The sequence below is a fragment of the Porcisia hertigi genome, chromosome 35, assembly GCF_017918235.1.
Source record: "Porcisia hertigi strain C119 chromosome 35, whole genome shotgun sequence".
Lineage (NCBI taxonomy): Eukaryota > Euglenozoa > Kinetoplastea > Trypanosomatida > Trypanosomatidae > Porcisia > Porcisia hertigi.
Window position 1 is genome coordinate 489,594 of NC_090594.1, and position 13,594 is coordinate 503,187.

At 55.9% G+C, this 13,594-nt stretch overlaps 3 protein-coding genes across 3 annotated transcripts; all 3 read left to right on the forward strand.

Moving 5' to 3' along the window:
* Positions 1-1,782: 1,782 nt before the first annotated feature.
* Positions 1,783-4,344, forward strand: JKF63_01107 (uncharacterized protein; the record flags this gene model as incomplete). The annotated part of the gene is made up of 1 exon (XM_067897156.1): positions 1,783-4,344. The coding sequence occupies one exon, from the start codon at positions 1,783-1,785 to the stop codon at positions 4,342-4,344; it is 2,562 nt and encodes an 853-aa protein (XP_067753313.1).
* Positions 4,345-5,329: 985 nt separating this feature from the next.
* On the forward strand, positions 5,330-7,141 carry JKF63_01108 (uncharacterized protein; the record flags this gene model as incomplete). The annotated part of the gene is made up of 1 exon (XM_067897157.1): positions 5,330-7,141. One exon carries the CDS (start codon positions 5,330-5,332, stop codon positions 7,139-7,141), a length of 1,812 nt encoding a protein of 603 aa, XP_067753314.1.
* Positions 7,142-8,109: 968 nt separating this feature from the next.
* Positions 8,110-11,553, forward strand: JKF63_01109 (uncharacterized protein; the record flags this gene model as incomplete). The annotated part of the gene is made up of 1 exon (XM_067897158.1): positions 8,110-11,553. The coding sequence occupies one exon, from the start codon at positions 8,110-8,112 to the stop codon at positions 11,551-11,553; it is 3,444 nt and encodes a 1,147-aa protein (XP_067753315.1).
* Positions 11,554-13,594: the final 2,041 nt, after the last annotated feature.

Here is a 13,594-nt window from a genome sequence, read left to right on the forward strand (position 1 = left end):
AAGTGGGTTGCCAACCCGGCAAACCGCGTGTGCCACCCGCCTGGGTCGTGGATCTGCCCCGGGCAGTACCCGCCGGCAAAGGAGATCCAGGAGATGCTGGCGCACCGACACACCAGCTTCAGCGATATCCTAGACGCCATGAAAGTACTGGAGCAGGAACGGGCGCTGAACTCAGACTAAAGCGGACTCTCCGATGGAATCAATAGGTGTGTGCATGTGGCCTCGAGACGGTGGGATGAGGCAGATCAGTTTGGTGAAAGGAAACTGAGCGAAAGGGGGAGGGGGGGTGACGTTGAGAACATATCAGGAACGCTGCATATGGGTGGGGAAGGGAAGTAAGGCGCGTGCGTGCGTGCGTTTGTAGGGAAAGGTGAGGCACCTCAGCGTCATCAATCTCCTCTCAACCCCCTCTCTGTCTGCCTGTCGCCGTGGCGTCAAAAAAAAAAGCATTGAAGCCGAGAGCACAAAACGAAAAAGACGGGGAGTACTTAACGTGCACTGAAAAAAAAACCTGCCAACCTATCGTACACAAAATGAAAGAAGCGTGACACCTGGATGACACACATACTCGCCACCTGCGATTATTGTTGGCGCTGTGGCTAGAGGATCGTTTGTCGGTATGTGGGTGGGTGGGTGTAACCGCGTCTATGATTGGTAGGGTGTTGTAGTTGTACACAGCGTACCGTGAACTGACAGAGCGCTGTTTGGGGACTGCGGGGATAAAAAGTGAAAATAGGAAGGACGTGCACTACTCTCAGCCCATATCAACCTGGGAGGTGTTTACTGACTCCCCATACCGGATGTGTGTCAGTCGCGAATGGTACCCGGACTGGGTGTGTGGGTGGGTGTGTGAATAATTTTTGATTTCTTTTTTGGTTTCAGGCCTCGATCCCCTCCACCTCCATAGTACTTTGGTTTGCACACCGTGGGTGTTCTACAACCGCACATGTGCAGAAATCCGCTCTCTTTTTAGAAAAAAGAAAAGTCGCCCTCACCCCCGCCCCCCCCCCTCTACAGGCCCACACATCTGACTCTTGCCCGGGGGGGGGGGGTGAGGGCAAGCGTCAACGCGAAAGAGGCACAAAAAGTGCAGCTGGACCAGTCGACTGGGGTCTGAATGAAAACTTTCGTGGGCTTTAGGACGTCGAACACAACAACCAGCAAGCGCAAGAGCTCATGAAAAGGAAGAGAGGGTGAACAAGAAAAGAGCACCACCGTGCAAAAAGTGTGAGATGCGCAATCACACACCAAAGTGTCACACGGGTGCAATCACGGGCAACACGCTCCCGGCCGCTCTTGTATGCTTGTCCCTGGCCCAGGGCCAGCCCACACACACACACACACACACCGCCTCCCAACACGTTAAAAGGTTTGCTTTCTTCGTTTCTAGCCCTCTTCCTATACCTGAATCCGCAAAGCTCCCATACATCTGCCCTGTTGCGTGTCTAAGTGGGTGTGGGCTTTTCTCCCAGTCTCTTTATCCAAGTGTAGGTGGGTGTCTGGGTCCGTGTCTCAGCCTCCCGTCTGCACCTCTGGTTGGGGCCGCATTATAACAAATCGAATTCTAGTTGATCGATTCGTAGTGTCTATATATACGAACACGCGCACCCATTCCCCTCACTCCCTGCCAAATTTTCCCCGTTTTTTTTTTTCCTCCCGGTGAGTGCACCCTTCTCTATAACCTTTTTTCGACTATTTACTGAATCAAGCCTCAAACTCACTACCAGCAGAGCTCCCCACACACACATATATACACACACATATATACACACGCGCGTCACAATGCGTAAAAAAATAACTCCATCCGACGATTGCGTCCCTGAGAAGACTCTACCCCCCGCAGTAGAAACCAATGGACAAGTGCACGCGCCTCAGTCCAAAACGGCGACACTGGTGAAAAATCAGCCTCTGTTGCCCAAGGGTAAAACGAAGGAGGAGTTCATTGGAATCTTTTCATGTCCGGTCTGGCCACTGCGATCTGTCATCACGCTGTTCTCACTCTTCATCCTCACCATGAGCTGCCTACGTGCTTTCACGATACGCATGCTCTCCGTTCAGATGTACGGATACCTGATCCACGAGTTTGACCCGTGGTTCAACTACCGCGCTGCCGAGTACATGTCCACGCACGGCTGGTCCGCCTTCTTCAGCTGGTTTGACTACATGAGCTGGTACCCGCTGGGCCGCCCTGTTGGCACCACCACGTACCCGGGTCTGCAGATCACCGCTGTTGCCATCCACCGCGCATTGGCTGCCGTCGGCATGCCGATGTCTCTCAACAACGTGTGCGTTCTGATACCGGCGTGGTTTGGTGCCATAGCCACGGCTATTCTGGCTCTTTGTACCTATGAGATTAATGGCTCGCTGCCGGCAACAGCCACTGCAGCGTTCTGTTTTGCCATCATTCCAGCCCACCTGATGCGGTCCATGGCGGGCGAATTCGATAACGAGTGCATCTCCATCGCAGCCATGCTGCTCACCTTCTACCTCTGGGTGCGCTCGCTGCGTACGCGGGCCTCGTGGCCCATCGGCATCCTCGCCGGCATCGCCTATGGCTACATGGCAGCGGCGTGGGGCGGCTATATCTTTGTGCTCAACATGGTCGCCCTGCACGCCGGTGTCTCATCGATCCTGGACTGGCTGCGTAACACGTACAACCCATCGCTTCTGCGCGCATACGCGCTCTTCTACGTTGTCGGCACCGCCATCGCCACACGCGTGCCGCCGGTGGGGATGTCGCCCTTCAAGTCGCTGGAGCAGCTGGGTGCACTGGTGGTGCTTGTCTTCCTTGGGGGGCTGAAGGTCTGCGAGGGGCGACGGGCACGAGCCCATGTGGAGGTTCGTTCTCTCGCGAATTTGAAGATCTGCATGCGCGTTTTCACCGTAATGGCTGGCGTGGCTGCGCTTGCGATTGCGGTTCTGGCGCCCACGGGGTACTTTGCAGCCCTCTCCATGCGCGTACGTGCGCTCTTCGTGGAGCACACGCGCACCGGCAATCCACTGGTGGACTCGGTCGCTGAACATCAACCCGCCGGTCCTGACGCAATGTGGGCATATCTTCACATTTGCAACGTGATGTGGGGTTTAGGCACAGTTGTTCTAGCAGCCTCAATGTTGCTGCACTACACGCCGTCAAAAGCTTTCTGGCTGCTCAACTCTGCTGCTGTGTATTACTTCAGCGCACGCATGGCTCGTCTGCTGCTGTTCTCCGGCCCCGCCGCGTGTTTGTGCACTGGCGTTTTCGTGGGGACTGTGATGGACGCGGCGACGCAACTTACTTTCTGGGACAGTAACGCCACAAAAGCCAAAAAGGAAAAGGCAGAGACACGACGCGGTGCAAAGGCCACTCGCAGGGGCAAGGACGGGGTTGACGCTAAGCAAACACTGGCTGTGCGTACACTTTCCGATGTCGTGGACGGTTTCTGCGAGACGTGGACTCATCGAATGGTGGTTTGCATTGGAGTGTGGGCTTTTGCGATCGCAGTCGCGATAACCTGCTTTCGCTCTGATTTTGTGTCTCACTCATGGTCTTTTGCGGAGCACGCATCGAATCCAATGATTGTGTTCAAAGCTACCGTGCCAGACCGCGCCACAGGCATGCCGAGGACAATCTCAATAGATGACTACCTGCACAGCTACCTCTGGCTGCGAGACAACACGCCCAAGAAGGCGCGCATTTTGTCTTGGTGGGACTACGGCTACCAGATCACCGGCATCGGCAACCGCACCACGCTGGCCGATGGCAACACCTGGAACCACGAGCACATTGCCACCATCGGCAAGATGCTGACGTCGCCCGTGGCGGAGGCGCACTCACTGGTGCGCCACATGGCCGACTACGTCCTGATCTGGACCGGGCAGGGCGGAGACCTTGGCAAATCACCGCACATGGCGCGCATCGGCAACAGCGTCTACCATGACATCTGCCCCAACGACCCGCTGTGCCAGCATTTTGGCTTTTATAGAAACCAGTTCGACCGCCCGACGCCAACGATGCGGGCGTCGCTGCTGTTCAACCTGCACGAGGCTGGACGGCAAAAGGACGTGGCGGTCGACCCGTCCCTCTTCCGGGAAGTGTACTCGTCGAAGTACGGGTTGGTGCGCATCTTCAAGGTTATGAACGTAAGCGAGGAGAGCAGGAAGTGGGTTGCCAACCCGGCAAACCGCGTGTGCCACCCGCCTGGGTCGTGGATCTGCCCCGGACAGTACCCGCCGGCGAAGGAGATCCAGGAGATGCTGGCGCACCGCATCCCCTTTGATCAGATGGGGAACTTCAGTGGGAAGAATGACGGCCGTACATACCACGAAGAGTACCTGCGCCGGATGCGTGAAAACGAGAATTAGCTCTTCCCCCCCCCCCCCCCCCCAACCCCCACCATCTTCGCCGCTAGTACTTTGAAAGTTTTCAGAGAGTGCGCTCGGAAAGGGGAGAGTGTATTTGGGCTTTTGTGGACTCTACTCCGGAAAAAAATTGCTGTGGAGCGCCATTTTTTTTTGTAAGCACTTTCAATTGAAATCTGAACTACTGTGTGACATCGCATTCTGAACGCATCGATACCTCTTCCTTGGTCGATGCCGGGTTTTGAGTGTGTTTCGAAAAAAGGTGAGGGTGGTAGACAACTCAAAGCCATCACCCCCTCCCCCCCCCCTTCATGATGAATGGCGGTCGGTGGGGGAGGGGGTGATGGCTTTGAGAAAACCAATCCTCTTTGTAATGTTCACTTTGGGTGGTTTACAGGTCTGTCTGTGAGTTGGTGCGTGAGACTTAACTGCTGTGGGAGCTTTGTCCTTTGCACTCGATCTTTTTTCTTGGTTCGACCAAGCACGGAGCACCCCCCCCCCACTGTGAAGCACAGATCCCACCTGTCGTCAGTATGCCTCAAACTCCGAGCACCCCTCATCTCTACGTTTATACGTATATATATACACATATATGTATGTGACGCTGAGTGTACCCAGATGCACATGCACCCAACTGCATATACACGCATCAGTAAAAGGAGGTAGCACTCTTTTTTTTTTTAGCATGTTAGGGACGCTGCGTTTAAGTTCAAGCAAAGTAGCATTGCAGCAAGAACACCAAACCATTCCCCCACCCACCATACCGCATCATACCACCCGCCACGCTCCCCCCTGCTGCCGGATCCAGGTGTCCGTGCGTGCCATACCTTGGTTCTCAGGGTAGTCAGCGAAGAAGAGCAGGTGAGGGGTATGTTGTTGCCTCAAATGCAGCGATTCTTCAGCCACCGTCAATCTGCGCACCTCTGCACACTGCATCTTTGAGTTTATGTACATCAGCCCGAACTGACAGGAAGCGAGAAAGTTGAGCATGCTACGCTGCAGCGCCACCACGGCTGGCCCATTCACTCTCTCCATCCGCTATGTAAGGAAGCGCCGCCACGGTCTCTCGCTGCGGCCGGTCGGCCTGCGCTTTGACGATAAGGTAAACCAACCAGCCACTGGCCTCTCCCGAGTTGGGGCCCTGGTGCCTTCCGTGCACAGCAACGTTCAAAGGTGGTGTCATGTGGGAGGTGATCATACGAGCCACGTTGGACGGCGGCTGAAGTGGGGCACTGCTGCCCCACACCACAGCCACTTTCTCTGCAGTAAACGATGCCTGTCGACGAGCATCAAGGATGAAACACCGAATGCGGCGATCAAAAATAACAGTGGCAGCCCCACCGACACGAAGCTCACCCCAATGGACCCTGTGGCTGCGGAGGAGCCTCCCCACTTTGAGGAAAATATTTGCGCCTTCCCTGACTCCTCCTCTTCACTTTGTCAAAAAGATCATCTCAGCAGTGGACTTGCGACCGGTTCGGCGACGATGACATCATCGACGCCTGCTTCAAACGAAGTTGTGGCTTCAACAACTCCTCCAGGCCTAACAGGCAACTCCGCGAGTATTGATGGCAGTGACGATCGGAATGGTGGCGATGCTTCACCTGAGTGGCCCGAGCCGACCCTAGAAGATCTCGACCGCTCTATTCCGCAGGTGGACTGTGAGTTCATCGCTAGCCTCATCCGGAGCCGTAACCTCCGCCGCGACGAGTTCCTCGCCAGGAAGGAGGCCTTGAAGCAGCGTGTGGAAGAAACCACAAAAAAAACGACGCCGACGGTAAGCGAGGCGGTGAAGCTACCCCTTGTAGGTGGGCTCAGTCTTGGCTGGTTCAACGTGCTGAAGGGCGGCGATGAGGCAGGTGGCGAAAGTGGGCTGGTGGCCACGAGCATCGAGGCACCAGTGGTGGCTTCAGCGGCGGTTCTGAAGCAGCTCAGCGAGGAAGAGAGAGACTTGCTACACACAACACGTCCCGAGTACGACGACGGCTTCGTTCTGCTCGACTGCCGCACTGTGAATGAGGTGACTTCGTGGGGCATTATAGAGGGCGCAAAGGTGCTGCCAGCCCACGAGCTCTTCGAGGCCTTTCACGCAACACCGGAGGAGTTTCTGCAGGACTACGGCTTTGCCAAACCGCGACCAGATGACATCATCATTTGTTACTGCCAGTATGGCCCGCGCTCACTGATGGCAGCGCAGATTCTGAGCTGGATGGGCTATTTGAAGGTGATGCATTTCAGGGACGGTTACTACGAATGGGGCAAACAGTACAACCTTCTGCTACGGCGGTGGATGGAGCACGACAAGGAGAGCGGGAATGAGCTACGCCGGATCGCCACATTTCGCGCCGGGCTTGAGCTGCAGCGAGAGATCGCCCCCGAATTCAACGCGCTCCCGATCCAGGAGGCGCGCCAGTATCTGCGAGACACTACGCGCAGCCCTGGTACGTTGTTGGTAGGCGAAGGTCTGCGACTTGAGGCATACAAATTGGTGGCAAAGCTGACAGAAGGCCTAGCACCGCCGTTACTTCCCGGTGTTGTTGGCGATGACAATTGTGTTTCCCTAACCAGTAGCGGGGACGCTCCGGAGAGCAGGGCCACACGAACGCGTCGCCTCAGAGAACAGCAACTGACGCGATTTCTCGAGCAGACAACCGGTCTGGATCCGAAGAAGGAGCTCAGTCGACCAGCGCTCTCTTTGAGCATGGGCGAAGCCCAAGCAACAGTTCTGGACGCCTTGGCGTATGGTCACGAGTTGGGCGTCTCGCCAGACGCCACAACAGCGCCCCCGCCACCGCCCTGACGGAACTAGGAGGATTCCCAAGGAATACGCGGACGTCCCATTTTTTTTTCTATTGGCGTAGGCGAGGTCGGTTGTAGAAGCGGAATGGGTAAGAACCACAAAATACGCGGCAGCCGTATCGCATGGTGTGTGTCTGTAAAATGGTGCTGAACCCGTGTCACCCCCGTTCCAGAGGGAAAACCTGCATCGTTGCGTTTCCTCCGTGAGGATTGGGACGCTCATCAGGGAAGAAGTGGTGTTGCACGTGTAGACGGGTGTGATTAGCCCCCCCCCCCCACACACACACACACGCACACGCCTCGTCATTCGCGCTCGCATTCTCCTTCCCCTACTGTCGTTTCCCTGATGACCAGGATGGCTAATCCATCACCGATGCGTCCAAAAACTAGAGAGAAAACGAAGAAATAATTGGTGGAGGTACAACCATAGCTTTTCTTTGGAGAAGGGGGGAAGGGACTTTCGTGTAGGTGCTGACCTGCGCTGCACGCGCCAGGGGCGAGCACAAAGCCCACGTATTCCTACGGGTGACTACACCAGGAATCCACCGTGAGTAACCCTGTGTGGATATTTAACATCTTTTTCCGGCTCTCAACTGCATCTGTACACGCTGAAGACGGATGTCAAGGAAGGAAACTCTTTGTCATTGGCTGGATCTCTTTCACCTATCACCACTTCACTCCACCCCCTCCCCTCCAATACTCCATTTACTGCCGCCTCTCTTTCCCCCCATCAGCAACGTCATGAGCAAGTGAAGCAACAAATCCACACGTACACTTTTCTTCCCTCATATTTAGAAAATCCTGATTGACTTCGTATTATTACAAAGTCCCCCCGTGCATACGAGTCCGGGACTTGTACCCACCGCCTGGCGTTTTCCAGTGCCCACCATCCTCTCCTCCCTTCCCCGTTGACAACGGTTCTCTCCTTAACTACAAACCATCAAAAGATCAAACCAAAAGAGTTCAACCATGGCAGATGGAAAGTCCTCTGCCTCTGTGGTGGTGGTCGACGCTGAGCGCGCGGCGAAGGAGCGCGATGCGGCCGCCCGTGCGATGCTGCATGAAAGCAGCGCCTCACCACTCGGAAAGGCTCAAGTGCTCAAGAAGGGCCTCGCGCACACGGTTCCGTACACCCTCAAGGTCGTCCTGGCGGACCCCAACGCGATCCAAAAAGCTACGACAGATGCGGAGGAAGTCCTCCAGGCCGCCTTGCAGCTGGTCGACACCCTCTTAAACTCTCACAACGAGAACAGCGAGGTCTCTCGTATCAACCGAATGCCAGTCGGTGAGGAACATCAGATGTCTGCGGCGCTGAAGCGTGTGATGGGCTGCTCCCTGCGCGTCTACAACTCGTCGCGCGGCGCTTTCGACCCCTCCGTCGGCCAACTCGTTCGGGAGCTGAGAGAGGCTGCCCGCGAGGGAAAGACGGTGCCGGTGGAGCGCGTCAACAGCCTCCTCAGCAAGTGCACGCTGAACAGCAGCTTCTCCATTGATATGAAACGCGGCATGATCTCCCGAAAGCACACAGACGCCATGCTAGACCTTGGTAGTGTGAACAAGGGATATGGCGTTGACTACGTCGTCGAGCGCCTAAACAGCCTCGGCTACGAGAACGTATTCTTTGAGTGGGGTGGAGATGTCCGTGCGAGTGGAAAAAACTCGTCGAATCAGCTGTGGGCTGTTGGTATCGTGCGCCCGCCCGCGTTGGCAGACATTCGCACAGTGGTGCCAGAGGACAAGCAGTCCTTCATTCGAGTAGTGCGCATCCACGATGAGGCTATCGCCACCAGCGGTGACTACGAGAACCTCGTTGAGGGCCCTGGCTCCAAGGTTTACTCGTCGATCTTCAATGCTGCGTCCAAGAGCCTGCTAGAGCCCACCGAAGCGAACATAGCTCAGGTATCCGTGAAGTGCTACAGCTGCATGTACGCCGATGCCTTGGCCACTGCCGCGCTCCTCAAAAGCAATCCCCCAGCCGTCCGTCGCATGCTGGACAACTGGCGCTACGTGCGCGACACCGTCACGGATTATACCACTTACACCCGTGAAGGCGAGCGCGTGGCCAAAATGTTCGAAATCGCAACGGAGGATGCGGAGATGCGTGCAAAGCGCATCAAGGGCTCGCTGCCGGCGCGTGTGATCATCATTGGCGGTGGCCTGGCTGGTTGCTCAGCTGCGATTGAGGCCGCTAATTGTGGCGCCCAAGTGATTCTTCTGGAAAAGGAACCAAAGCTTGGTGGCAACAGCGCCAAGGCAACGTCCGGCATCAACGCCTGGGGCACCCGTGCACAGGCAAAACAGGGCGTCATGGACGGTGGTAAGTTCTTTGAGCGCGATACCCACCGCTCCGGCAAGGGTGGCAACTGCGATCCCTGCCTCGTCAAGACACTCTCTGGGAAGAGCTCTGACGCGGTGAAATGGCTGTGCGATCTGGGCGTGCCCCTGACAGTGCTCTCGCAGCTCGGTGGTGCGAGCCGAAAGCGTTGCCACCGTGCGCCAGATAAATCGGATGGTACCCCTGTCCCGGTCGGCTTCACAATCATGAAGACGCTGGAAAACCACATCGTTAACAGCCTCAGCAGGCAGGTCACTGTGATGACAGGTATTACAGTGACCGCGTTGGAGAGCACCAGTCATGCTCGCCCGGATGGTGTCCTTATGAGGAAGGTGACAGGCGTCCGCCTCATTCAAACCGACGGGCAGCCCATGGTGTTGAACGCCGATGCTGTCATTCTCGCCACCGGGGGCTTCTCGAACGACCACACGACCAGCTCGCTGCTCCAGCGTTACGCGCCTCAACTAGCGTCGTTCCCCACCACCAACGGTGTGTGGGCTACCGGCGATGGGGTTAAGATGGCAAGCCAGCTGGGTGTAGCGCTGGTCGACATGGACAAGGTCCAGCTGCATCCGACCGGTTTGCTGGACCCGAAGGACCCCTCAAACCGCACCAAGTACCTTGGCCCCGAAGCATTGCGTGGCTCCGGTGGGGTGCTACTGAACAAGAACGGTGAGCGCTTCGTGAACGAGTTGGATCTGCGCTCCGTCGTGTCGCAGGCAATCATCGCGCAAAACAACGTCTACCCTGAGTCCGGTGGCAGCAAGTTCGCGTACTGTGTGCTAAATGAAGCTGCAGCGAAGCTCTTCGGCAAGAACTTTCTCGGCTTCTACTGGAAGCGCCTTGGTCTCTTCGAGAAGGTGGAAAATGTCGCTGACCTCGCAAAGCTGATTGGCTGCTCAGGAGAGACGCTCATGTCAACTCTGAAGCAGTACGAGGAACTCTCCTCCAAGAAGCTGCACGCCTGCCCGCTCACTGGCAAAAATGTCTTCCCGTGTGTTTTGGGTCCCCAGGGGCCTTTCTACGTCGCCTATGTCACGCCGTCGATACACTACACGATGGGTGGCTGTCTCATTTCTCCGTCGGCAGAGATGCAGACGATAGACGCTAGCGGCGTGACCCCCGTTCGTCGTCCCGTCCTGAGCCTCTTCGGCGCAGGCGAGGTGACTGGCGGCGTGCACGGGGGCAACCGTCTCGGCGGCAATTCGCTACTGGAGTGCGTCGTGTTCGGCAAGATCGCCGGCGACCGCGCGGCGACGATTCTGCAAAAAAAGAACACGGCACTCTCCATGTGGGAATGGTCAACCGTGGTGCTACGTGAAGTACGTGAGGGTGGTATGTACGGTGTTGGCTCGCGCGTTCTGCGCTTCAACCTACCCGGTGCGCTGCAGAAGACTGGTCTTGCACTTGGTCAGTTCATCGGCATTCGTGGTGACTGGGATGGCCAGCAGCTGATCGGCTACTACAGCCCCATTACGCTACCCGATGACGTCGGTGTTATTGGAATTCTCGCCCGTGCGGACAAGGGTCGCCTGGCAGAATGGATCTCTGCTCTGCAGCCGGGGCATGCAGTGGAAATGAAGGCGTGCGGTGGTCTCATCATTGACCGCCGCTTCGATGCCCGGCACTTCTTCTTCCGAGGCCTCAAAATCCGTAAGCTAGCCCTCATTGGTGGTGGCACAGGTGTCGCGCCGATGCTGCAGATTGTGCGGGCGGCAGTGAAGAAGCCCTTCGTGGACTCGATAGGAAGCATTCAGTTCATCTACGCCGCCGAGGACGTGTCGGAGCTGACCTACCGCACACTGCTCGAGAGTTACGAGAAGGAATACGGCTCGGAGAAGTTCAAGTGCCACTTTGTCCTCAACAACCCCCCAGCCCAGTGGACCGATGGCGTCGGCTTCGTTGACGCCGCTCTGCTGCGCTCTGCTGTGCAGGCGCCGTCCAATGACCTCCTGGTGGCCATCTGTGGTCCGCCGATGATGCAGCGGGCAGTGAAGAATGCCCTCAAAGGCCTCGGCTACAACATGAACCTCGTACGCACTGTAGACGAGGCAGAGCCTGCCCCCTCCAAGTTGTGAAAGCAAACAAGTGGGCGACAAAACAAAAACATGGATTGGGGTGTTCGTAGCTTCGTTTCATTTTTCTTCGCAGACCTCGTTAAAGGAATACACCAGAGAGGGAGAGAGAGGTGCATGCATACACGTACACACAAGAACCGCTGCACAATTGTTGAATGTGGCGATCCATCACGACGACCTCGTTCTCCGTGATGCTCCCCGGCACACATCCAGACATCACTCATCAGGCCAGGGGCACCGTTCTTTTTTTTCCCCGCTCCTTCTTTTATCTCCTCTGCCCTGCAGGTCCCTGTCATTGCGCGTGCGCTTTTTGTTGTGCTTATGCTGATTTGGTGCGGTGTTCTCCTGTGTACTGCGCAACACCGTGTATACACATCGGTGTGTTTGTTTCCCCTGCTGTTGGTGGCGTTCTCCCCCTTCCTCTCCTGTACCCCCCCCCCCGAACCTCGTTTCTGGTTTCTCGTGGTCACACGTGTGCATCTGTAGAGAAGAACACTGTTTCACATGCATGACGCAACAAGAGACCATTTCTCTTTTCTTTCGTTTTCCTCGCTCCCCTTCTCTTTCCCTCCCTCTCTCTGTCGAGCACATTTGTGCACAAGCTGTCACAGCTTGAAGGTGAAAATGGGGGGGAGCGGGGGGGGGGGGGCGGTGTAGCCACCACCACCGAGTACAGCTTACTCTTTCTCTCAACGAAAGGGAAAGGAAAAGGGGGAGCATAAGCGTGATGTAGACGACTCATGCAAGTTGCACACGAGCGTGGAACACACTCCTAACGGCAGGCACCAAACCCTTACGAATGGGCGCACACACGCACAAACGACTCTTTTATGGTTTTCTCCTGATTCTGTGGTCTTTCTGTGCGCATGTGCGTGAGCTCCTATGTTATCACCTTAACCACAGGAAACCTCCAGAGACGTGCCCATGTGTCTCTCCGATCGTCATAAACTCTTCTTTTTTTCTCGTTGCTTCCCCCTCGCTCCCCCTCCACGGAAGATCGTCCATCTTCACGTTTTTGATGTTATCGTTGCTCTTCACCTCATCACGGTCTTTTTTTTCCAGATGGAAGAAGAGGGACGTCCTCAATCCTTGAAAACTGGGGTGTTTTAGCACTGTTTATCTCCGCCCGCGCGCTAGCCGAGAGGCTGGACTAGTCTACTGCCCTCGTAACTTGCCTCCATGTATTGCCCGCTGTCGTTGATCGCCTTCAGTTTCGTCGTTGTCGTGCTGTTTTCGTCTTTTGGGGGGTGGAGATGTATGTCCTGTTCTCCCTTTGCCTCGCGCGCCTCCCCCCTTTCCTTCCCCCTCTTTGTTTCTCTCAGTGTGTTTCCTTGTTTCGGTTCTCATGTGCGTGTCGTTTCCTCTTCACGACTTGGCCAACACGCACGCCCACAGACCACCTCTTTTTGCTGCCCTTTCTTTCTTTCCCTTGACCATTTGCCCTCCACTCCGACAAAAAAAAAAGAGACAGGGGGGAGGACACGAATGCAGCAAAAAGGGCGAGGCGCATGATGGGGAGGGGGAGTATGTAAATTCTTGGAAAGGGGGCGAGTGGGGTTAATCTGGTAAAGAGGGCAGGATGAAAGGTCCGGGGGTGCTCTCTGCAGCGTGCGGCAACGATGTAGATGACACTAAAATGGCATCCTCGCGTCTCTTCTCCGCTACTTCCCCCCACCCCCCACCCCTCCCACCCGCCTCAAGACGCTGCATAGAAAGCTAAAAAAGCAACACGAAGACGAGATTCACGTATTGCCAGTCCATACCCGCTTGCTCGCTGGTTTTAGCATCACCGAAGAGCGAGCAGCACGCCCGTGTGTCTGTCTGTCTGTGTTGGGGTGGAGAAAGAAAAGATGTGTCCCCATGTCTACCCTTCTTTTGATCCTTCCTCTTTCATCTCCCTCTGTGCTCTCTCTCAAACCTCAGACGCCACTATGCGCACATGCGTAGCATCTCACCCCAAGAACTATGCGGCCATGAAAAAAAAAGGGGGTCCTCTGCTCTGTTTTTCTTTTATCTTCTCGTCCCTTTTTGGATAAATTCT